Source organism: Mustela nigripes, chromosome 4, assembly GCF_022355385.1.
Source record: "Mustela nigripes isolate SB6536 chromosome 4, MUSNIG.SB6536, whole genome shotgun sequence".
Taxonomy (NCBI): domain Eukaryota; kingdom Metazoa; phylum Chordata; class Mammalia; order Carnivora; family Mustelidae; genus Mustela; species Mustela nigripes.
The window spans coordinates 65381383-65406363 of NC_081560.1; the positions used below are offsets into that span (position 1 = coordinate 65381383).

At 39.1% G+C, this 24981-nt stretch overlaps 2 protein-coding genes across 15 annotated transcripts in view; both read left to right on the forward strand.

The window, feature by feature from the left end:
- ICA1 (islet cell autoantigen 1) overlaps nucleotides 1-24981 on the forward strand; it is a 148715-nt gene that overhangs the window by 49171 nt on the left and 74563 nt on the right. The window lies entirely within an intron of this gene.
- Nucleotides 7676-9053, forward strand: LOC132015064 (large ribosomal subunit protein uL4). The gene has a single exon (XM_059395725.1). It carries the CDS (start codon nucleotides 7718-7720, stop codon nucleotides 8978-8980), a length of 1263 nt encoding a protein of 420 aa, XP_059251708.1. The 5' UTR covers nucleotides 7676-7717; the 3' UTR covers nucleotides 8981-9053.

Below are 24981 nucleotides of genomic sequence, written 5' to 3' on the forward strand. Positions count from 1 at the left end.
GGGTCAGGTACCCAAGTCCCACAGCAATGTACTTCAAGCTCAGAGCCCCATGTGTGAACAAATGGTATAAGGCTCATGGATGGAAAGTAGACATCACAAAGGCCAGCACTCTGTCCAAGGGTCCTATGCATATTGGCTTGTAGGTTTAAAGCCAGGACACTATGCAAAGACTTTGACTCCTGAGAAGAAAGGAATAGACAGAGGCCCTTCAGGAAATTGGGACAAATAGAGAGCACACCTTCGTGATGTTTTCCCTAAAAGACACACATACAACCAACCTTGAATTAGGGCCTCTATGGTCTGTGTTGAGAATGAGAATTGCCTAAGAAGCAAGCTGGACATGGAGAATCCTGGATTCCACCTGATGATCCTGTTTTAGGAGGCCTGGGGTGGACCCTAGGCATCTCATTTTCAGCGAGCTCCGGAGGTGATTCCCTTGCTGGGGAATCCCCTGACCACATCTTAAGATGTACTTTCTCAGAGCACCATGGTGGCATAGCTGATGCTTACAATGATGACTAATCCATCAAAAAGCAATTTCTCTCTAATGAGATAGACATTCAAAAGGACAGATGTTTAATGGACAAAGATATCTCATTTTTTAAGTTTTAAAAAATAGGGTAGACTTGAATTATATGGAAAAGCCAGTTAAATGAAGCCACTTGATTCTCCCAGGGGTCCTACTATATTAAGCATTATTGTGCTTTTTGGTAATCACCATATATGTTTTCTTAAACCCTAGAACCTGGAGATTTGTATACCACAGACACTCAAATATACTTACTTTGCTCATTAACAATCTGTATTAATCTTGCTAATTAAATCATTTTTCCTATTTCCACTAAACCCTCCTTAGTGTACTCCACACTGACTCAGATAACTTGAAAAAGCTAGAATGGAGTCTCAGGTTAGTTATTATCTAGAACTGATTACTCAAGATCATGCTGCTTTGTGGGTGCACAGCAAACAATTCTGAGAATTAATTTATACATGTTCAACACAGGGAATTTTCCAGGCAATCTGGCACTAACATGCATATATCCTAATACGCATGTTAAAAATGACCGCAGCATTACAAATAAATCCCACCCCCCCACCCCCGCATCCTTCCTGGTTCTTGTGGTTTGTCTACCGCCTGTCACTGGTCCATCCACTTAGGACTAGATCAGTCTCAGACTGAGAAGCCTTTACCACCAGGTCCTGCAAAACTGCCGTCATTGTACTGTGTGGCTTGTTATGGCCAACATTATTCAAAAGAAATAATGTCCTGACTGACGTACTTTCTGTAGTGAGTACCAAGGTTGAGGAAGAGTCACAGATATGAAAACAGTACTGCTCATTTGTTGCAGAATGACATTTCTGTTCTTGTGGGGATAGATGAGAGTCTGTGAAATCATAAATGAAGAATGCCAAGAATATAGTACTTTGGCATTTCTTGACAAATGTCAGCCATTCTTGAGTAAGACAAATAAGACTTTGAAGCTGAATGTAATAGTAGAAATGATAACAGAATTAATAAACACATTACTAAATATTTCTCTTGTGCCAGCATTTTACATAAATAAGCTCATTAAAATTCTTCAGAGGATAGATATCATTATCCCCTCTTGACAGATGAGGATTTTGAAGCTTGAAGAGGTTAAATAACTTTATCACCACACAGAACATGGACCAGATGGGAAGGGGTTATAAATGTACTCAGGTCACCTCTACATACATAAGTCCTTATTTTCTAGACCAGAAGTGTTTTCTTTATGAGAATGCATGGTGGGGACTTAAAAGATTTATCAGTTAAAGGAGGGTAAATATTCTCCCTTGTTTCAGTTTAAATACTGAATCTACTCCAAATGTGTCTTCCTACTAGCACTAGTTTTAGTCTCTTTGGAATGCTCTTTCACAATTCCATCCTATTTCTCCCCAGGAGGGCATTGGGCTGACTACATCCTAGAATTGGGCAGGGAGGATGGTATTCTTGAAACCACCCTAAATCCCCTGGCTCTTTTCCTTGTCTTTGCTGCAATATGGCTAGTCTGTGCTTGCATGGTATGTCCCTGAAGCCTATGGCTAAGATAAGCCCTGGTCTCTTCCTTGGCTCTGGTAATGTTCTAGGAGCTTCAGCCACCTTTCCTTGACAAATCACCCTAATGGCAACTCAGACTACTTTAGACTCCAGTTTGGCCTTCAACCCGGGGCCCCTCCCTATCAAGTTCACCACCTGGACCCTCAGCCACCTTCTACTTCCTTCTGCAGGTCAGGTGAAATCTTCTGGATTTCTTCCTCTCCATACCCAAGAGCCCAAGGAGATCCTGGGGAGCTAAATTATGCCCTCTGTCATCAGCTGCACTGCTCTATTTGGATGCAGCTGATCCTGTTTGGAGCCAAGATAGGCTTGAGAGGCAATCCCCTTGCAAACCCCCAGCCAGGTAGTGAGGCAGACTACATTTTGCCTTTAATGTTTCCCTCCATGCTGGAAGAGAGGCAGACACGTATATGATAACACCAGTGCCATGAGCTATTCCCAAAGTCCTGGGAGGAGAGAGGAAGTGATTTCTCAGCTATTCACTAATCTGCTTCTTCTGGAAAATATCCTTTCTCCGTCCTTTCATTTCACCAACAGGCTCCTTTTCTTTCTCAAGCTGACTAGAAGGCATCCCTCAAAAATCGTCATCAGATCCTCTGTCTTTCACTATCCTCAAACTCGGTAAGTGACCTAATACATTGTCACAGCTACAACTATGTTCTCGGTATCGGTCACTGGATCTCATCCACTAAGCCTAGTTTTTGACTTAAGCTAACGAGACCCCATAGGAAACACTGGTCTCTTCACAATCTGCTTGACATGATACTGTCCTCTCCCCATGTTCAGTCTCCTCCTCAGATAAGCCTTTTGTTCTTACAATTTACCTGGCTTTGTTGATGGCCCTACCAGTCTCGAGACTCCAGACTCAAACCTGACACATTCCTTATCTTCACCCCCTTTATCCAGTCAGCCATCATATAGCCCACTGAGACTTCCTTCAGAATACTCCTTGTCCTGGTCCCTTCCTCTTGAGTCTCATGCAGCAACACCAGTCTTGGATTTTTATCACCTGGGGCTTTAATCAAAGATTTCTAACAGATAAACCCTCCCCCTGTCTTTCTTGCCCCTTGCATAGTCTTCTCCTTCCCCCTCCAACCACCATATACAGACACATACGAAATAGTACCTTCTCTAATGGTCTTGATGGTCTTGTCATGCTGCATCTCTGCTCAGAGATCTACTGTGCTTATCTGTTAACCATGTTCCCTGTGACTTGCCCACTTTATCCATCCAGTGCTGGCCCACACTTCAGTTTAACTGGACCATGTTATCATCAGAACAGGTTGCAGCACTGTTTGGCAGTAGAGATACTAAAGGAATAACTATTAATGTGGGGAGAGTCCTAAGGAAACTGAAAACATCCTGTTTTCTATAGATTTTATAGCAGTAGGAGGTAGACTCATTTGGATGTTTTAGATGCAGGTCCCAGTAGATGATCTTGTGTCCTCTTCAGATGTGTATATCTGTCCACATGACAGTTGCACCTGGTGAACGGATCTGGGAAGACTTTTGCTTTTAACCAAAGAGGGAAGTATGCTATCAACCTTACCTGACTGTTGTTTCTACCTTACTAATGAACTGTGCAAGCTTCCTCTAGGTAGAGACCTCATATACCTTTTGAAGAACTTTAAGACCATGCTTTGTGACTCCCTTTGGTACCTTTTATTATTTTTTCCCCTCAGCTTCAGTCAGAAATCTTGTTTCTTTTATGTTTGTTCTGTCAAGCATTTTTATATGCCTGTTTGTGCATTAATTGAGAATCCCTTGTCACCTAGAGAATGATTCTTGTTTTCAAAAGCACTTGTTTTCAAAAGCAACATTGTTGCTCCTCTTCGTCTTCCTGCGAATTGAATAAGAAAGATCTGCCTTGTCCTTTTTGCATCTTATGTTGTACCTTCTGTAAAGGCAGAGTTTTTCCTTAAAGCACGGGTCAGGATTCCGGCTTCCCTGAGACTCCTTGAAAGAGGTTCCCAGGGGTGCCTGGGTGGCTCGGTGGGCTAAAGCCTCTGCCTTCGGCTTAGGTCATGATCCAAGAGTCCTGGGATCAAGCCCTGACTTGGGCTCTATGCTCAGCAGGGAGCCTGCTCCCCACTCTCTCTCTGCCTGCCTCTGCCTACTTGTGATCTCTCTCTGTCAAATAAATAAAATCTTTTAAAAAAAAAAGAAGAAAAGAAAAAAGAAAGAAAGGGGTTCCCAGAGAGGCAGACTGACCCTTCTATGAGGGACAGAAGCTTGGAAAGTTAATGGGAATGTTGATCAAGGAGAGAATTGGATTTTTAAAAAGGAGATGTGAATTCCTAAGTGCCTTCTCTATGGCAGTATTTGTGGGTTTTGTTTTGTTTCTTGTGTGTGTGTGTGTGTGTGTGTGTGTGTGTGTGTTTTTACCATTTCACTTTGATTTAGGAGCAAAAAGTTAACATTTGCAAAAAGAACATTCACTTCAAAGATAAATCGACTGTCCACAGAAACTCCAGGCTTCTTTTCCATTCTTTGAACTTCCCTCAGTGGCTTCAGTGACCAGTTATTGAATGTGCCTGCTGTGTTGGATACCATGGAAAATAAAACAGATATATAAAATAGTTTCCTCCTCAATTTTACAGTTTGGTTGGGTGGATAAGACATACACCTTTAAGAGAGACTGCTTGGTTGCTTGGTATTCACATGAATACTGTGGTCCATGTATGGAATTTCCTTAGATTCCTGTCCCTTTAGAACTTCAGGAGGGGACATGAAGTCCCACCTAAGTTGGGTGAACTTGCCACTTTAAACTAAACATATCTATTCAAATTAAAATTCACAATGCCAAGGAGGGAATAATCTCTAATAATAACTATTCACACTCAGAGTGTTCCACTTTTTTTCATCTTTCATTTTATAAGTCATAGTTCCTGTGCCATGACAGCGACATCATAAGGAGCAAAGTAGAGGCTCCCAGAATGTGATTCACACATGGTCTCGTTGGAGAACCGGATAGAACTGGCACAGACACTTTCCTGGCTGACTGCAGATGGAATGCCCCTTTCAGCCAGAGCATGACTTGGTTGAGAGCTGGTTATGAGACTGCATTTACCAGTCAGGATTTCTGCCTGAGAAATAGTAGGAAAGAAGCTTGAAGTTACTTCTGGATTCTAAGGCTCTGCTTATTTGGTGGAAAGAGAACAAGTTAAAAAAGAATCGTGATGACTACCTTTATATGGGATGCCTAGAGGCAATACCAGGTTTTGGAGAAGTGTGTGTGTGAGAGAGAGAGAGCGTGTGCGCTGGAGAATGAGGGTGCACAAGTGTGGGAGTGTGAGAACACACATGCACCCTGAGAATTAGCAATGTAGCTGCTTCCAGCATTTTTCCTGCCTGTCTTTACATGATTATACCATAGTTGGAAACAGGGAGCTATGTTTTAATCCAGCAACTCTCCTCACCAGTCAGCACCTCTGTATCCCATGGCATTTGGCCTGTTTCCTGCATTTTCTTCATTTTTCCAAAACAATCCTGGGGTTTCTCTGTGCTCTGCTTCTGGTGCTTTGGCAGTTTCCATCCTCAGCTTGGTGTAACTCATTCTCCAAACATGTGTCAGTTTCCTCCCATTGAGCACACATGTTGTTAGGCAAACTTGAGGGCACAGAGCTTAATGGGAGACAGCAATTTAAGGAAAACAAATCCTATATGAATATAAGTGATAGATATAAGTGTGTAGATACCAACATGTAGCATTCCCCAAGGCATTTCCTGGCTATCAAACCATCTCTTTACTAGGTGCTATTTTATATAAATTGGACAAGCTAGCTACCTTAAACTAGCTACTCCCATTAATATAGTTTTCAACCCATTGAAATAATGGAAGAAGAAGAGCAGTACTAAGTTCACAGGTGCAATTAAGTGTTAGCATTCACTCATTTAACAAATGTTTCATGCCCCTACTATGCACAGCACCAGGAATACAGTGCTCAGCAGAACAGGCATGATCTCTGCCCTCAGGGAACTAATAGACATACAATAAATATTTCATACTGAAGAAAACATAACTCAAAAGAAAATTATTACACTCTGGAATTATGTGACTGGAACCTCGTTTAGACAGGAAAAGCAGAGTTCTATGTTTGGTCACTGATTTTAGCTTAGAGCTTGAGGATGCAGTGGTGACAGCCAAGTTTCAAGGGTGAGCTCTGTGTGGAAGTTACAGAATATGTGAAAGTCCTGGGGTGGGAAAGGGCTGGGAGGAAAGAGACCCAGCTTGTGGGAGCAGAGTCAGTGAAGGGCAAGAGCCAGGTCATGGAGGACTTTGTAGAATGGGTAAAGGTCTTAGAATTTAGGTCTAGGTATCCTGAGAAGCTATTAAGAAAAGGAGTGAAATGATCAGATTTGTGTTTTTAAATGGTTATTCTGTCATATTTTTGGATGTGTACTAAGAAATGGGTGAGGAAGGGAGTGGAGAACAGGCATGGATTGTGGGAAAATATTAATGTAGCATTAAGGTGACTAATGATGGTGGCTTGGACAAGAGTAGCAGTAATCAGTGTGAAGGAAGGTTGAGGCACCTGAGATCTGCTTTGAGGTTAACATGTATGGAAATTGGTGAAGGCTTGCCAATGGGGAGAGAAAGAAGAGTTGAGGGTGGACTCCAGGTATCTGGCATAGTGGAGAGAGAGGTAGCATTTACTGAGCCATGGAAGACAGGATGAAAGGCAAATTGGAGCGTAAGAACACTAACTCATTCTTCGAGTACATTATGTAGGAGTTGAGTATGAGATACTCCCAAGTGGGTTTGTATATTTCATTTTGGAGCTCCACAAAGAGGGCTAGATAAGATATTTATATTTAGGATTTGTTGGTATCTGTGACTGATAATGCATGAGAAAAGATGTGATCCCCTAGGAGAGGGTTTGGAATACAAAGACAAAAATGACCAGAATTTCAGCATTTAAGGGTTAGGTATGGGAGAAACCAATGAAATGAAGAGAAAGCAAGATTATTTGGTGTCATGGCAACCAAAAAAAAAAAAAGAAGTTATTTCAAAGGAAGAATATGTCAACTATGAATTTCCCCACTGTTATGTAAAGTATGAATACGAATAAAAGGTCTTTCTGGATTTAGCATTAGACAAATCCACTTTACAGAATTATTGAATAAATGTGCATATGTGGAAAGAAAAATGGGGAGACATTAGGAAAAGGGTTTATGGATGTGGGAACATCTCTTTGAGAAGCTTGGATGGGAAGTAGAGTACATGGAGGACAGAAGCCTAAACCTGATTTTTCCTGATAGGGGACACTAAAACATGTTTGACTGCAGGTGGGAAACGGGAGGGAGGCAGAGTACAAAGTTAACAAAGAGAAAGGGCTGTCATGGTGCTAGTGGGTCCTTGTGTAGAAGACTGGAAGGATTGAAATATAGAGCCCACACAAAGAGAGTAGTCTTTAGTAGGAAGAGGAAAGAACAGGAGGGTGAGGGGAGCAGGCAATGAAGAAATAGTGCAAAGATTGTGGATCTGGTGGTAGGAAAATTAGGGAATTCTCATACAATGGCTACAGTTTTTTCCTTGAAGGATCAGAAATAGCCATCCCCTGAGAATAAAGTGTGTGTGGGCGGGGGAGAGTTGGGTTTAAGAATGTAGGACAAAGGCCCTCTCCTCTCCCCGCGATGGCGTGTGCTCGCCCATTGATATCTGTGTACTCCGAAAAGGGGGAATCATCTGGCAAAAATGTTACTTTGCCTGCTGTGTTCAAGGCTCCCATTCGCCCGGATATTGTCAACTTTGTTCACACCAACTTGCGCAAAAACAACAGACAGCCATATGCTGTCAGTGAATTAGCAGGTCATCAAACCAGTGCTGAGTCTTGGGGTACTGGCAGAGCTGTGGCTCGAATTCCCAGAGTTCGAGGTGGTGGGACTCACCGGTCTGGCCAGGGTGCCTTTGGAAATATGTGTCGTGGGGGCCGCATGTTTGCACCCACCAAAACCTGGCGCCGTTGGCATCGCAGAGTGAACACGACACAGAAGCGATACGCCATTTGCTCTGCCCTGGCTGCCTCGGCCTTACCAGCGCTGGTCATGTCTAAAGGTCATCGTATTGAGGAAGTTCCTGAACTTCCTTTGGTGGTGGAAGATAAAGTTGAAGGCTACAAGAAGACCAAGGAGGCTGTTTTGCTTCTTAAAAAACTTAAAGCCTGGAATGATATCAAAAAGGTCTATGCCTCTCAGCGAATGAGAGCTGGCAAGGGCAAAATGAGAAACCGCCGTCGAATCCAGCGCAGGGGACCCTGCATCATCTACAATGAAGACAATGGTATCATCAAGGCCTTCAGAAACATTCCTGGAATTACTTTACTTAATGTAAGCAAACTGAACATTTTGAAACTTGCTCCTGGTGGGCATGTGGGACGTTTCTGCATTTGGACTGAAAGTGCTTTCCGCAAGTTAGACGATCTTTATGGCACTTGGCGTAAGGCTGCCTCCCTCAAGAGTAACTACAACCTTCCCATGCATAAGATGCTTAATACAGACCTTAGCAGAATCTTGAAAAGTCCAGAGATCCAAAGAGCCCTCCGAGCACCACGCAAGAAGATTCATCGCAGGGTCCTGAAGAAGAATCCACTGAAGAACCTGAGAATCATGTTGAAGCTAAACCCCTATGCAAAGACCATGCGCCGGAACACCATTCTTCGCCAGGCCAAGAATCACAAACTCCGGATGGATAAGGCGGCAGCAGCCTTAGAAGCCAAATCAGGTGAGAAGGGAGTTCCAGGCAAGAAGCCTCTGGTAGGGAAGAAAGGAAAGAAGGCTGTTAGTGTGAAGAAGCAGAAGAAACCTGTGGTGGGGAAAAAGGCTGCAGCTACCAAGAAACCAGCAGCTGATAAGAAGCCTGCAGAAAAGAAACCCACTGCAGAGAAGCCTGCTGCCTAAAAACTTAACGTTTATTCATAAAAGTCAAATAATTTTGGACAGCTAATTTTGAATAAAGACATGATCAAAGCCATTGAAAAACGAAAAACAAAAAAAAAAAAAAAAGAATGTAGGACAAAGCATGACATATTTGACTAAAGGAACATTTAGTGGCTTGAGGCCCTAGTTGGAGGTAGTCATTAGGGCCAATGTGTATAGCTGTGCCGGTTGTGTATTGCACAAGCTTGACATACCTAAGAGGGATGCTGTTCACATCATAAGCATAGATTAGTATATGTTTTATGACAGGTTAGTGGCAGAGAGCAATAAAGTATCTTATTCTTACAGAACCAGAATACTTCCCAACAGAGAAGTGTTTTGAGGAAGGGACTGCTTCTTTTAATTCACACACAGGCACCGTAATGAGATTCTAATATTGGCACTCATGCAGTTATAGGATAACTACACTCAGTCCATGGGTGACTTTTCCTCAGCAGCATGCAAGTTACTGCAGGCACAGACATGAGAAAGTGGGTGATTCGATTCATCCATCCTAGAGTTTTCTAGGCAGTTATGACACGAGTAGAAACAAGAAATGCTGTGATAGGAGCCAAAGAGTGATGCTCGTATAATATGAGGAGGAAAATGAGGCAGGAGATCAGTGGATCTGAAGGATCAATGAGAATGAAGCTCTGGCTACGACACTGGGGATTCCTGAGAAAGTGAGCCCCAACGGTAAGAAGCTGTAATCTGAGAGTATGCTATTTAATGGGTGATTATGGAGGTAGGAGGTTTCTGGGGAAGTCAAGGTCATTGTAAAGGAAGAGAAATTATGCTGATATACTTAGTATTTAGTCAATGGTATAAAAAAATACCTGTGTGTTTTCCTTTAACTGACAGTATACTCAGTCTAAAGTAGAAAATAATGTACCCCAAATTAAAACATGATTATCTCAATTTTCTGCATGTAAGCTCCAAAATATTAAAATAGAAATTAAGTAGAAACCATGGTCAGTGTTTTAAAATACAGTTTTATGTACATGTGCTTTCTCAGATGTTGCTTAGCCATTTCTTGGAAATTGCTAAGATGATTTTAATTATATTGCTCTTTAATGATCTGAAAAATATTTCAGCTCTGTTATATTTTGACATATTAGTAAGGCTTGTTTTAAAAATAAGACCTGTATGGGTGTGTCTAAGTTAATGCCCAAGGATAGGAAAAGGTAGTATAGAGGCTCAATAGATTATTTTTGAAAGTAGACTAGCACACTGGAAAGCTACTTAGATGGAATAAAATACCAATTACCATGAATACAAAAATAGCAAAATAAAAACAGAAACAAAAAACAAAACCTTCAGAGTTCACAAAGTATTTTAAATAAAGGCCACTTTAGCAATAAAGTTATGGCTTAGAATAGACATTTAGGGTACATTTAAGCTGAAGTCTGGGAAGTGTGTAAAAATATTGTCTTGCATTCAAGAGGGATCAGAATAGTAACCTCCAATAGGTCTTGTGACTGTATCTGGGATACAGACATATCTTGTTTCTCCCTAATATTCATGTTCACTTGAATGGATATTTGGATGCTGTTTCAGTTACTATGGCTGAGTAAATTACTCCAAAACTTAGTAGCATGGAATGGCCATTTATCATGCTCACAGATTCTGTAGGTCAGGAATTCAGACAGGGCACAGAAATGACCCTTGTGACTTCCAAAGCAAAGGACAATACAGCTTCAGACTGGCTCCTTTTTTGGGGGGATGCTTGCCCTTAGAACCTAGCCAACAACCAGCATCAGCCACTAGACATGTGGGCAATTTGGGCTTCCTCACAGCATGGTAGCATGCTCACATAAAGAACAAGTTGAAAACTGCATTGCCTTTTGCCTTGGAAGTCACATAGCATCCTTTCTGCATTCTATTCATTAAGGCAGTTAGTTACAAAGTCCCTCCCATGTGGGCTTGGAAATACTGCTGTGGCCATTCTTACAAAATACATTCTGCCATATACCTATCTATTCCTTTAGGAATTTTTCAAAGATATTTCCTAACATCTATTGGCATGCCCCTTTAAAAATATATCATTTGCTGAATTTGGTTGCAAAAGCTCTGCAAAATGAAAGAACCTCAGGTGCAGACAGGGTCAACCCTCTGAGAACACCCAAAGAACAGCTACCTCTCCTGACTAATCCCAAACCTTCATAACCCCTCTCCACTTAATCCTTTACTCTCACTCTGAGCTCGTAACCTTGCCCTCTACCTCAGTGAGTACTACTTGCTTGCTTTCCATGCCCTTCTCATCAAAACTTAAAAAAAAAAAAAAAGTCTCCACTTACCTCTTATAGTTCAACTCAGATGCCCAGATACTCCCCTGGAATGTATATGCCTTCCCAAAGTCCAAATTCTGTCAAGTTGTTCCCCCCACCCCCCAAGCTTTATCTTAAGGAACTTCTTCTGTACAATACTTATGACATTGACCACTCCCTCCTGCTTCAAACTCTGTGACCTTGAACCTGATAATCTATACCTTAGTCTTCTTCCTATCTTTGCTGTCTTTGACTGCCACCTCTTCCTTTGCCTGCCATATTAATATTGGACTTTCCCAGGGCCCCATCCTTAGCTAAAAGCCTTTGTAACTTTCATGCTTTTCCTGGGTGATCTAATCATGCTCCTGATTTAACTATGGTTGACTCTAAAATCTCTCCTTATTGCTAGTGTAGCCTCTTCCTCAAACCTACCCAAATATGCCTGACTTTCATGCACAGAGGGACCAGCACTTTAAATACAGGGCATCGAAAACTGATCTCATCTCCCTGTGTCCCTGTTTTACCACACCCATCCCCACACCCATGACAGCTCACTTCTTTATTCTCACTGAAAGTAAAAACTTCAGAAATACCTGGATACCTTACTTTCTTGTACCTTGTACATCTAAGAGATCATCAGATTTGTAGATTTTGACCTCCTGAATATTTCCCAGATCTCTATCTTCTGTAAGCCTACTATCTCTGCTCTCCTTCAGGCCTTGTGACACTTGTCTGGACTACCAGTCTCTGAGGGCCTCTCTGTTTCAAGCCTGCCTTCCACACAACCAGTGTGATCTAAATGAAACCAAATTCTAACCACATCATGTCTCTGCACAGTGGCTGCTAAGGCCACAGGATTGAGTTCAAGCTCCTCAACATCCCACAAAGCCCTCTGTGGTTTTGCTTTTGTCCAAATCTAGGGCCTTACCTTACACCACTTCCAGCCTCATATTTTATGCTGCAAAAACTTCAAGCTGCTTGGCTTAGTTTCCTCCAAACAATGAGCTGTTTCTTACACTCGTATTGTCTCCTCTGCCAAGAGACAAGGCTGAGGTCAATACCACTTCAGCAGGTAGGCGGTTGAAACTGCCTAGGCCTTGAAACAGAGAATAGAAATATGCAAAGGAAGGGGCATGGAGTAGCACAGTGTGTAGGGCAGGATGGGTGGATGTTTGTGACAATGGGTGACATTTACTCAAACCACTTTTTCTGCCCTGGGCCATTAGCTTGAATTCTACTTCCATATTTTGGCTTGCGGTATACCACAATCAGTATTGTTTGTCACATGCACAACTTACAGAAACTTTAAATTTCAAAAAGAAAACTCATAGAAATATGCCATTCCAGAACAGTACTCTCCTGATAAAGTTACATCTTCCAGCAGACATTTTTGGTGACTGCTCCTGTTCTCCAGCTGCGGATACTCAACCAGCTGCATTAGCATCACCTAGGAACTTGTTAGAAATGCAAATTCTTGAGCCCCACCTTACACCTATTGAACCAGAAACTGGGGGAGTAGGATTCAGCAACCTGTGTTTTAGGTACTTTAGTAAGAGCCTCCAGGTGACACTGGTCTAAGTACAAGTTGGAGAACCCATAGGTCTAAGACAATCTTGATTATTCCATCCTCTCTGTCACTACATCTAGTTGTAGACATCTAGACATCTATACATTCTAGTTCTAATAGGTAACCACATTCAGGTTTGTGAGAGGTAAAAGGAAGTCAGGTAGCTGGGAGTCTTCTGGGAAAAGTGTCCTTGCTCCTGAGAAGGATACTCAGAAAAAGATCACTTCTGTACTTCTCTGGATATTATCACGTCTGGATGTAACTCTTGTAAGTGCCTCAGCCTTCTTGGGAGCACGAAGGGTGCCAACTAATGTTAAAGCCAGCATGCTAAGAATGGCCAACCAGGAAATTGGAAAGAACTTCAAAGAACCATTGAATTAACTGACTTTCTTAATTATTTTGTTCTGCTTGAATCAGTTGTCTGATGCTTATTTAACGCAATAATAAAGGGACACCTGAGTGGCTCAGTGGGTTAAGCTGCTGCCTTTGGCTCAAGTCATGATGCTGGGGTCCTGGGATTGAGTCCCCCATAGGGCTCCTTGCTCAGTGGGGAGCCTGCTTCTCTTTCTGCCTCAGCCTGCCACTCTGGCCTGCTTGTATGTGCTGTCTCTCTCTGACAAATAAAATCTTAAAAAAATAATAAAACAGTATTAAAAAAATATATGCAGATACTTAATCTTTTTTTATGTGTCTGATATGTTCACCCATAGACATCATCTCTGCTACAGGCATTTTAGCCACAAACATTTTCACCACATAAAATCATGAAAAATAAAAGAGGGGCATAATGAAAATGTATATATACAAGGTTCTAGGCATATTTGCTCTAAGTATCTTGGCAGTAGACATCTTTACCATAAACATTAATCTTTTTATATATATTACTTAAAAGGATATTAATAAGACATAATGAAACATGAAAATGAATAATAAAAAGATTTCATCATGAAACAAGATATTTGAATACATTCAAAGTGTATAGTGTAGATTCATGGCAATACTGCACAAATGTCTGATTTTCTTTTGTGGATTCGTACCTAAGCACTTATCTTCAGTCTTTTATTCATCGTATTTTATACATATTTTTCTTGTTGGTTTGTTTATTGATTTGCCTCCTCACTCAGCATCTCACTTTTTTTTTTCTAAAATCTCTTCCTTCATTAAAAGAGGTATCAGTTTACAAATATAGGATGTGTGCTTTGTATTGTGTTGTGAAAGACTTCTGTGCCACTCTTCTTGGCATCTTGTCATATGCCCATTGATAGACATTCCAAAGTTTGTGGGAAATGTGTCCTTGCTCCTGAGAAGGATACTCAGAAAAAGATCACTTCTGTACTTCTCTGCTCTGCTTTACAGATCATCATGAGGGCTAAGATTTATATAATACAAAAATGGGAGTACTGCATCAATGGAGAGGTAAATCAAACTGTCAACCAGTTATTTTTTATCTTTTATGGCAAATTACCTATAGCCAATTAGCTGTGCAGCGAACAAGTTTACTGCAAACATTTTGCTGCAAAAATGTTTACAGCAAAGATGTCTATGGCAAAGATGATTATGGCAAAAGTACCTAGAACCCTTTATATATACATGTATTTATTCACACCTAAAGTTCTTCCTTTGTTTCTGTAGGTGACAAGAGATGGTAATTACTTACTATGCTAATGAGGTTTTTTGAAATTAATGAAACCTGGGTGTCCCACTCACTTCCAGAATTCAGTGGTTATGCTTCACTGTAACAATAAAATAATCATGTTCCAAGTCCTCTCCTATTTTTTCTAGAGATAGAGGACATTCTCAGGAGACCCTGCTCAGGCACTCAACAATCCCTCAAGAGTGCTGTGTTTCTCAGTTCTCTTGTGACTATTACTTGTGTCCTCAGTCAGCTGTCAGCCCCCAATCTGCCAGGCCGCTTTCCGCATCCCTTATCATCCTGTAATGGAAGAAAATTACAGTGCAGATGCATGAGTCCTCGAATCTTTCAGTATTTCATTAGCTGAGTATTTTCAGAGTCCACTTCTGGAGGATGACTCTCTCCTCCATACTCAGCAGGTCCCCATGTCACAGGAGACAGCTTCACTCTGTCACCCAGGAGTGCCAGTGGCCCTGTCTTGTGCAGAAGTAAGGTTCATGGAGAAGATGAAAGTCTTCCTGGTCTACAAGGGAACAGCCTTAGAGAGGCAGTTCAGGCACTAGGAATTCACTTCACGGGCTTGCCAGCTGGGGAGCCACGGAAGAGATGGCTCTGCTGTTTCTCCAGGAAAGCTGAATCCAGACATGGTTGATAATGGTGCTCACTTTAGCAGACAGCATCCATAATGTGAAATTCTTGCAGTTTGCAGTTTCTAGGTGGGCCCTTTCTTGAGTTTGCCCATAATTGGGAGAGGTATTTTGGCCTTCAAGAAGACTGAATTTTGCCAATTACTGAAATCCAAAAAAATATCCAGCTTTCTAAACAACTGAAAAAAATTGTTACTTTTTTACCCTTTATACTTTACAAGTTGTGTACTTTATAAGGCAGGGTTCTGTGGCTCCACCTTCTCTCTCACTTTTGCCTCCTTTTCAGAATATGTTCTTGCTTTGCTTCTGTATAATCAAAGACCTATTAAAGTTCTTTTCCTGAAAACAAAGAAGCAATGTCTCCTCAAAGATGAAATCAGACCTTACTTTCAAGGTTGTTTCCCTTCTTTTTGCTATCAAGGCTTTCAAAAACATGGAATTGAGTTCTTGCTGATAAGTACTTTACGCAAGGACAGAACGCTGTCTGAAGAGTGGTAGTCATGGGGATAGGAATACAGAGGAACTTGGAAATGAGACAGCTATTGGAGCTACCATGCCAGGCCTTTCAGGGAGAACAATGCAACTAGACCTCAGAGATTCTAGAGCTAGAGGGTACTCAGGGTTTGAAAACTGGCTAATCTCATCTCTTCTTTGGCAGACAGAACTCCTAGATTCTTAGTTGAATGCACGGCCGTTCTCTGAGTCGGTGTCTTACTTAGTTCGCCACTGCTTAATAATTTCTTTCCGTGTTCCCTAGTTCACATTTCCAGGAGAGACAATTTGATTGGGCTAGTTCATCAATGTCTTTTGTGTTTGAGCAGAGCTCTTTATACCAGATGACCTCACAGGTCATTGACCCCGATGGAATGACTCCCTTGGGTCAGGTGACAACCCAGGGTCTAATCAGCTGTGTTGACGGAATGGAGGTAGGGGTGAGGGACAGGGTCACAGGGTAAACTACAAAGCTACTCCTCAGGGAATTGGCGAGGGCTGCTCCTTTAGCAGAGGTTGTGGGTGGGGCACATGGCCTCAGAAGAAGCCTGTGGGCCTGCCAAAGGCGGTGATTGCAGGATAATCAAGTAGTACAATGCAGTCTTTCCTACTGGGAACATAAGGGAAGTCTGACTTTTTAAAAAAAATTTTTTCTTAAGATTTTATTTATTTATTTATTTGTCAGAGAGAGATTGAGAGAGAGCATGGCAGAGGGAGAGGGAGAAGCAGACTCTCTGCTAAACAAAGAGCCGTATGTGAGACTTGATCCCAGGATCCTGGGATCATGACCCAAACCAAAGGCAGACGCTTACCGTGTGAGCCACCCAGGCATCCTGGGAAGTCAGACTTCTAATTCATAATAAACATCCACATTTTGACCTCAGCATGTTTTCCTTTGAGGGGCTCAGTTTCTTCATCTGTAAAATCAGACAGTCCATCTTCATGATTTCTCAGGACCTTCTATTCAGGGCAGATGCAAGTTTTACAAGCTTAGGTTTACATGTTTGGAACTCTCTTTAGAAAAAAAAAATACAAAATTAGGTACAAGGTCTTAGAAGGGGTCATAAAACTCAAGCTTTCTTAGTTTCATATGTAAATCCACCTTTGCTTCTATTCTTAAATTCTGTGGTTTCTTTCTGGTCATTGTTTTGAATTCTGCCTACCTCTGGTCCTCACAGCCTGAGGCCCTACTGATGAACCACACACAGGCTGGTTTTTAGCTTAATTCCCAAAGAACATGTGTTCCCCAGAGTCCTTTAAATAAACTGTAGGCAATTGGTAGTTTAAGAGGGCAAAAAAAATTGGTCCACAAGCATCTTAGAAGTATGAAGTATAGTGGTATTATGATACTGAAATTAATTTGCATGATTTTTATAGAAATCTTGTTACTTTCTAAATATTCATTCTTCAAGGTGCATCCATGCCTTAAAGATAGAGGTGGTTTATCTCAGCTAATGTACTTTCAGGCTCTGGAATTGTTGCTTCATGTATTATTGAATTTGCATGGGTTATTATCATTGCGTGCACTATAATTGCCTGTTCACACATAGGGATTAATAACGCCAAAGAGATGACAGGGTAATGTAAAATTTGAGGTGAAAATATTGATGTATTAACTCAGAATAAGTTATAAATGTTAACAGTAAACAATACTCCAGTAGCGGGCAGGGGTGGGGAGTGGGGTTTATAAATGTATATTTGCTGAGCTTGGATTTCACACAAGTAACCAAAAAGGAAAAGTTCTAAAAAGAAGTATGGCCTTATTGAAAAGCTGTGTTTCGTTGACTCATTAATGCCTTGTCACTAATGACAAAGATGAAACCTTGTCAGGTGGGAGCAAGAAAAGTTGGTTTTCTTTCATGACATTTTCCACAAAGTGTCCAATGACATCATGAAACACCATGATGCTTTCTTTCTAGTATACAGTTAATTGATTTTATTAGCAAAAAAAACCCAGAAGAATAAGGAAATGAGAGAGGTAGCATTGTGAGTTGCTTTCAGAATATTAGTTGCTGAAAGAGTACAACTTCTCATTTCTGGACCAACAAGGTAGGGACCAGGTTTGCTCAAGAAGCCTGGACAGTGGTGCAAATGCCTTTGTTATTTGGGCTCATTCTTTGCCAACACCTGATGATCCATTATTTGGAACAACTTAAAACCATATGTAAATACTTCATTTGACTATAAGGGAATGTATTCCAGAGTCCATTGTAGCAAAAGACCGTATTGGAATTCACTTGCCATCATCCCCCAAGCAGGCACAGCTTGCCAGGTTTTCAGTGGAAATGCCAGTCAGTCAGCCGGTCAGCTAACCATGGTCTTCAGTCACAAATTTTGATAGTGTTGGTTTACGCTCAGTCTGAATAGGAAGACTCCATTGTCTTAGCTCCTCCTTCTGTTCCTCCTATTCACTCTTTTTTACTGTGGTTGTAAAATAGTAGACATAATTTTTTAAAGAATCTAAAACAGTTTGTATTATTCTTCTTTCTTCTTTATCATCTCTATTTTTTCCACCCTTCCATTAGGTACCCATACTATAGGTTCATAGTAAAATTGAGCCCAAAGTACAGAGCAGTCCCACACGCCTCCTCCCTCTACCACACACACACTTCCCCACCATCAGTATACCACATCAGTGTGGTACATTTGCCATAGTTGCTGAGCCACCCTAGATGCATTATCAGCCAAAGTCTGTAGTTTACGTTAGGGTTCACTCTTTGTGTTACTGATTCTGTGGGATTTAACAAATGTATAATATCATGGATATACCATTACAGTATCAGGTAGAATAGTTTCACTAAGCTAAAAAAAATCAAACTAAAGAACTAATACACAATAGAAAAAAATAAAGCATAAAATGTAATATAATTTTCATACTGATTATGAGCCAAAATATGACAGAGTTGAGACCCAAATATGTCAGTCTTATCAATAAATGTAAATGGGCTTAACCCTTCCTTTTATTTTTATTTATTTATTTATTAACTTATAATGTATTATTTGTTTCAAGGGTACAGGTCTGTGATCCTTCAGTCTTACACAATTCACAGCACTCTCCATAGCACATACCCTCCCTAATGTCCATCACCAAACCACCCCATCCCCTCCATCCCCCTCCACTCCACCAACCCTCAGTTTGTTTCCTGAGATTAAGAGTCTGTTATTGTTTGTCTCCCTCTCTGGTTTCATCTTGTTTCATTTTTTCCCTCCCTTCCCCTATAATCCTCTGTCTTGTTTTTCAAATTCCTCATATCAGTGACATCATATGATAATTGTCTTTCTCTGATTGACTTATTGCACTTAGCATAATAGTTCTGTCCGCATCACTGCAAATGGCAAGATTTCTTTTTTGATGGCTACATAATATTCTACTGTGTGTGTGTGTGTGTGTGTGTGTGTGTGTGTCTACCACACCTTCTTTATCCATTCATCTGTTGATGGCCCATCTAGGCTTTTTCCATAGTTTGGCTATTCTGGACATTGCTGTCATAAACATTAGGGTGCATGTGTCCCTTCAGATCACTACATTTGTATCTTTGGGGTAAATACCCAGTAGTGCAATTGCTGGGTTGTAGGGTAGTTCTATTTTAACTTTTTGAGGAACCTCCATACTGTTTTTTAGAGTGTCTACACCAGCTTGCATTCCCACCAATAGTGTGTAGGAGTTAACCCCCCCTTTTAAAAGGAGACATTTTTAGCTGGACTCAACAAGCAAGATTCAACTATAGGATGTATCCAAAATAAAATTACGAAAGGCTAAAAATAAAGGGATAAACAAAGATGGACCAAGCAAATGGAAATAATAAAAAACAGATGTAGCAATATTGATACCAGAGAAATAGGATTTTTAAGAACATTAAAGATGACAAAAATACTTTTCAGTGCTAAAACCCACAATTTAAAATGAAGATATAACATTTATGGATTCTATGCCTAAATTATACCATAGAAACTTTCATAAAGCAAAAGTACAAGAGATGCAAGAGAGAGACACAAACACCTACTAATAGAAGAATTTAATCTCCTACTCTCGATGTAATACAAGTCACATAGACAAAATATAACTAAAGATATTGAAGATCTAGACAGCATAATCATTAAGGGTATATATCATCTTTATACGCAGATAATAGGAAATACACCTTCTTTTTAAGTGCACATGAAGGATTCACTAAAAAAATGATCCTATGTAAATTGAAATTAGAGAATTTCTTAAAAAAAATAATGAAAAATAACACATACTAGAATCAGGAATATATATAAAGCAATGATCAAAGAAATATTCAGAGTCTTAAAGACTTAATAAAAAAGATAGCAATAAATGAATTAAAATCTCAACTCTAATTTCTAGAAAAGAAATAAGAAATAAGCCAGAATAAAATGAAAGAAAAAATAATGATAACAAATAAATTGAGTGAGAAAACAAAAAAATAATAAGTATAATGAATGAATTAATTAGCTAACTCAGGGAAAAAGGGGGAAAAGTACACAAACAAATGACAAGGGAAACAACTATTGAATCAGAATAATTTGGAAATATCATAGAAATCTAATTGTAGATCTTTGCAAATTTGAAAACCTAAATAAAATAGATAATTTCTGAGGAAAATAGTTCATCAAAGTTCATCTCATTAAGAGTGGAAAACTGACACAGAAAATTATTCCTTGGAAAAATAGAGAAAGTTATCCAGGAACTACCTCACAAGAAAAGCACCAGACCCATAACGTTATACGGGGAAATCCTGCCACACCTTCAAAGACCAAATAAGTCCCAGTGCTCCATAAGTTGTTCAACAGTATTATGAGGGAAGGAAATTTCCTGAATTGTTTTTATCAGGCAACTATATATCCATACCTAAATCTGATGGAATTAGTACCAAAAACTATAGACCAGTATCACTTTTGATTATTGGTGTAAATTTTCTAAGTAAAATATTAGAGAATAGAACCTGATACTACATGAAGAAAATAGTACTTCACGACCAGATGGGATTTATCTCAGGGATGCAAGGATGATGGCTCAATATGAGGAAATCCAATAATTGAATATATCTTATTAATCTGAAGAAGAAAATAATTTTATTATCTTCATAGATTCTAAAAACCCTTTATAATACTCATCACTCATCTCTGATAAAGTTACTCAAAGAAAAGGAATTGATGAATATTTTCTTTTTTTTTTTTTAAGATTTTATTTACTTATTTGTCAGAGAGAGAGAGAGAGTATACAAGCAGGGAAGAGTGGCAGGCAGTAGGAGAAGTAGGCTCCCTGCTGAGCAAGGAGCTTGATGTGGGACTTGATCCCAGGACCCTGAGATCATGACCTGAGCCAAAAGCAGACACTTAACCAACTGAGCCAACTGGGACTGAGCCAACAGTCCCAGTTGATGAATATTTTCTGAAAATATATAGAAATATGGTCAAATATAAAATGTAGCTTAGTCTGAAAGCCAGCTTAATAGAGAAACACTAGTAAATACTACTAAGCAAAACGAGATTGCCCACTATCTCCCTAACATTCAATATTGGACTAGAGGTATTAGCCAATGTAAGTAGACAAGATAAACCAATTAGAAGCATAAAATTGGAAAAGAAGTAAAACTATCTCTATTTGTAGGTGATATCCTCATGGACTTAGAGAGTTTTAAAGACTCAATGGCAAAATCAAGTCAAATAATGAGTAAAGTAGCAGGAGGCTATAAAAGTCGTACAAAGATAAGGAAAACTCTTCATAGTAACAAAGAAGATGAAATACTTAAGAATAAATGTAACATGAAATATTATAAAATTGTTATAAGGAGAATTGTAAAACATCCCTGAAAGACATAAAAGTAGACTTGACCAAACAGAGGCTACCCTTTAATTTTGGATAATAAAGATTTCAATTATCCACAAGTTAATTTATCATTTAAAACAACCCAATGGAAATACTAAGTTCGTAGTAAATTTCATATGGGAAAAATACACATGTAAGAATAGCCGAGCAAAACTAAAAAAGAAATGCTACAAGGGGGGAACACAGAACTAGCCTACCAGATGTGTTTACTAAAGTTTCTTTTTAAAAAGTGTTGTACTGGCACATGAATGGGCAGACAGACCAGTGGAATAGAATAGAAAATAAGAATAAAATAAACCCAAGTACATATGGGACTTTAGCATTATGATAAAGATAGTATCTCAAATCACTGGTGCGAAAATGAACTTCTTAACAAATGATACTGGGACAACTGAATAGCCATTTGGCAAAGATAAAATTAGTTCCATATCTCACACCATGCACAAGAATAAATTTCAAATAAATTAGGGGTCTAAAGTAAAAAATGAAACTATGCAAGTTTCTCTTTAATTTGGGTATATACAAATAATTTCAAATTATGTCTCAAAATCCACATGTAATTAAAGAAATGATTGATAAATCCAATTAAATAAAAATAAAAAGTTCTATGCAGCAAAACAACACAAAGTCCAATGGTAACTAAAAAACAGAAAATGTTTGCAATATATATTGCAGATAAAGGGATAGTACCAATAATATATGAACTTTTTTAAGTTAATGGAATAAGGTAAAAAAAAATCACAGAATAGTGGGAAAAGACATGTACAAATAATTTATAGGAAGGTATAAAAATGGCCTTTAACATATGAAAAAAGTATTTAATCTCACTCATAACAAAAGAGTTGCAAATTAAAACCACTTTAAGATACCATTATTCACCTGTTTTACTAGAAAATTTTAAAAGCATAACATATGACCTCTAGACAAGACTGTAAGGAAATGGTAACTCCCAGAGATAGCTGGTGGGGATACAACTGATACAGCTCTAGTGGAGGGGAATTTAGCCATGTCTAACAAAAATACCTGTGTTTTTATCTTTTGACCCAGCAATACCACTTCTAGAAATTACCTCAAAGATATATTCCCAAATATACACAAATATTACAGATAAGGTTATCTAGTACAATACTGCATTGTTTGTAATTGCAAATTATTGGAACTAACCTGACTGTCCATTCAGAGGAAAATAACTAACTTGCTCTGTAGCACTCAGTGGAGTAGTATATGGCTGTGAAAGAGAATGAGGACACCTCTGTGAGATGAAGAGATTTCCAGGATTTATAAAATGAAAAAAGGGGGCGCCTGGGTGGCTCAGTGGGTTAAGCCGCTGCCTTCGGCTCAGGTCATGATCTCAGGGTCCTGGGATCGAGTCCCGCATCGGGCTCTCTGCTCAGCAGGGATCCTGCTTCCTCCTCTCTCTCTCTGCCTGCCTCTCTGCCTACTTGTGATCTCTCTCTGTCAAATAAATAAATAAAATCTTTAAAAAAAAAATAAATAAAATAAAATGAATAAAGGCCAAGCGCAAAGAGTATATTACCTTCTGTGTAACAAAAAAGGAGAAATGAGAAAATACATATTTACTCCCTCATTTAAGGAAAAAAAAACAACACAGAAATGAAACAAACAAAGACCAATAAGATCAGTTACCTACAAGATATGTTTGGGTGGCAGTGGGGTGGAAAGGAGCAGGAACAGGGGAGGGATAAAACTTCTCATTATACCAGTTTATACAGGACCTACCTTGTAGAATTGTGTTGGTATTTCACATATTTTTTAAATGAAAGACTGAATAGAAAAATAAATAAGACCTATACGTTGGTAAGACTCTCAAATTGGATACAAACAAATGAAAACAAATTGTGTTTCAAATAAGTAATATAACCCTAAGAAGATGGTGTCCCAGGCAGGGAGGCAGTGAACCCACAAAGCTTGGGAAGGCAGTAAGTACTATCACTATATGCTCTCGGGCTAAAAATGAAAATAACTCTGAAGAATAAATCTGAACTCTTGTTAGTAGACCTTCCTTTCTGTAGAATCTTTTTTTTTTTTTTTTAATTTGTATGTTCTTGGGTTGAACAAATAAGTTGTGGATAATGCAAGTCAGGTTTTGAACTTCAGGAGAAAGAAGTTGCAATTATGGTAAAAGGGAAAAATAGAATGAACCCTGCTGGATTACATTGTACTGGATTATATTGGTACTGGATTACATTGGAGATAGAGGTGTAAATTCATGGGTTCTACTACACACATACACACACACGTACTCATGTATGCACTTGTATACATATATATGTAAATGGATATAAGTGTACATTGATCTATGTATTTGTGTTTTGTGTGTGTGAATACATATGCACACATTTGTTTATGTGTACGTATAAGCATTTCATGAAGCAAACTGCCAAGATCTTTGTTTCTATATATCCCACCCACTGAAAGGAACTAGAGCCCATGAAGAAGTGCTTGAATTCAAGATTAGGGCAGGGAAAGAATTCAAACAGCTTGTTATGCCAAAAAGTAAGAAAATGCTTAAAGAATGATAATGACATGTCAAAACAACACAGGAGGAGCCAGCTTGAAGGGATTCCATTAATAAACTGGGATAATGTAATCATTAAAATAAATTAGTAATGTAAGTAAATAATGATAGTAAATTTAATACTACTGAATAAAGTAAGGAGCTATGGGCTACACTGATATAAACAAAGTAAAAAATAAATAAATAAGGGAGAAGGGAAAATAAATGTCCTACATTTATTATTCCACTAATAATTCTATTTATTATTCCACTAATAAATGTAAGACAGGGAAATTTGAAAATCACCTCTTATAAGCCTTCATAAAAATAAATGATACAGGCAAGAATTATACATGAATGCTGAAAATAATTAAATAAAAGTTTGAGAAGAAATAGGATATTTACATTTTCTCAGATATATCTATATATATTTTTATTTAGCTACTTTTTATTTACAAAAGGTAAAATAGTACCTGTAAGTGAAGAAACCTAGCAAACACCTCCACCAAAAGATTAAAGTTAACATTGCTACTAAGGGGACTAATCAACAGTATGTGCTTCCTAATATGTTGCACAGAGAAAAAGCCAGAATCACTTTTTCCATATGCTGCCAGAAGCATCCAACATTAACCTAATCATGAGGACACGTAGGATAATTCAAGATGTGAACATTCTGTAAAATACCTGGCCTGTACAAAAACCCAGGAACTGTCCCAGATTAAAGGAGACTGAAAAATCACAACTAAATGCAATGCATGCTTTTAGAATTTCTTTTGCTATAAAAGGTGTTATTGAGACAATTGATAACATCTCAGTAAGGTTTTATAGATTAGATAATATTTTAATATTGATTTTCTACAATTGTAAAAAGATTCCTTGTTTTTAGGAAATATACATTGAAATATTTAAGAATAAAGCAGCATCATATCCACAATTTACTTTTAAAAAGATCAGAAAAGAGGCACCAGAGTGGCTCAGGGGTTTAGCCTTCACCACATGGTTTCAGCTTAGGTCATGATCTCA

Bases quoted from the DNA above. Each gene is read 5' to 3' on its own strand.
- LOC132015064 (XM_059395725.1), top strand. From the start codon at position 7,718: ATGGCGTGTGCTCGCCCATTGATATCTGTGTACTCCGAAAAGGGGGAA.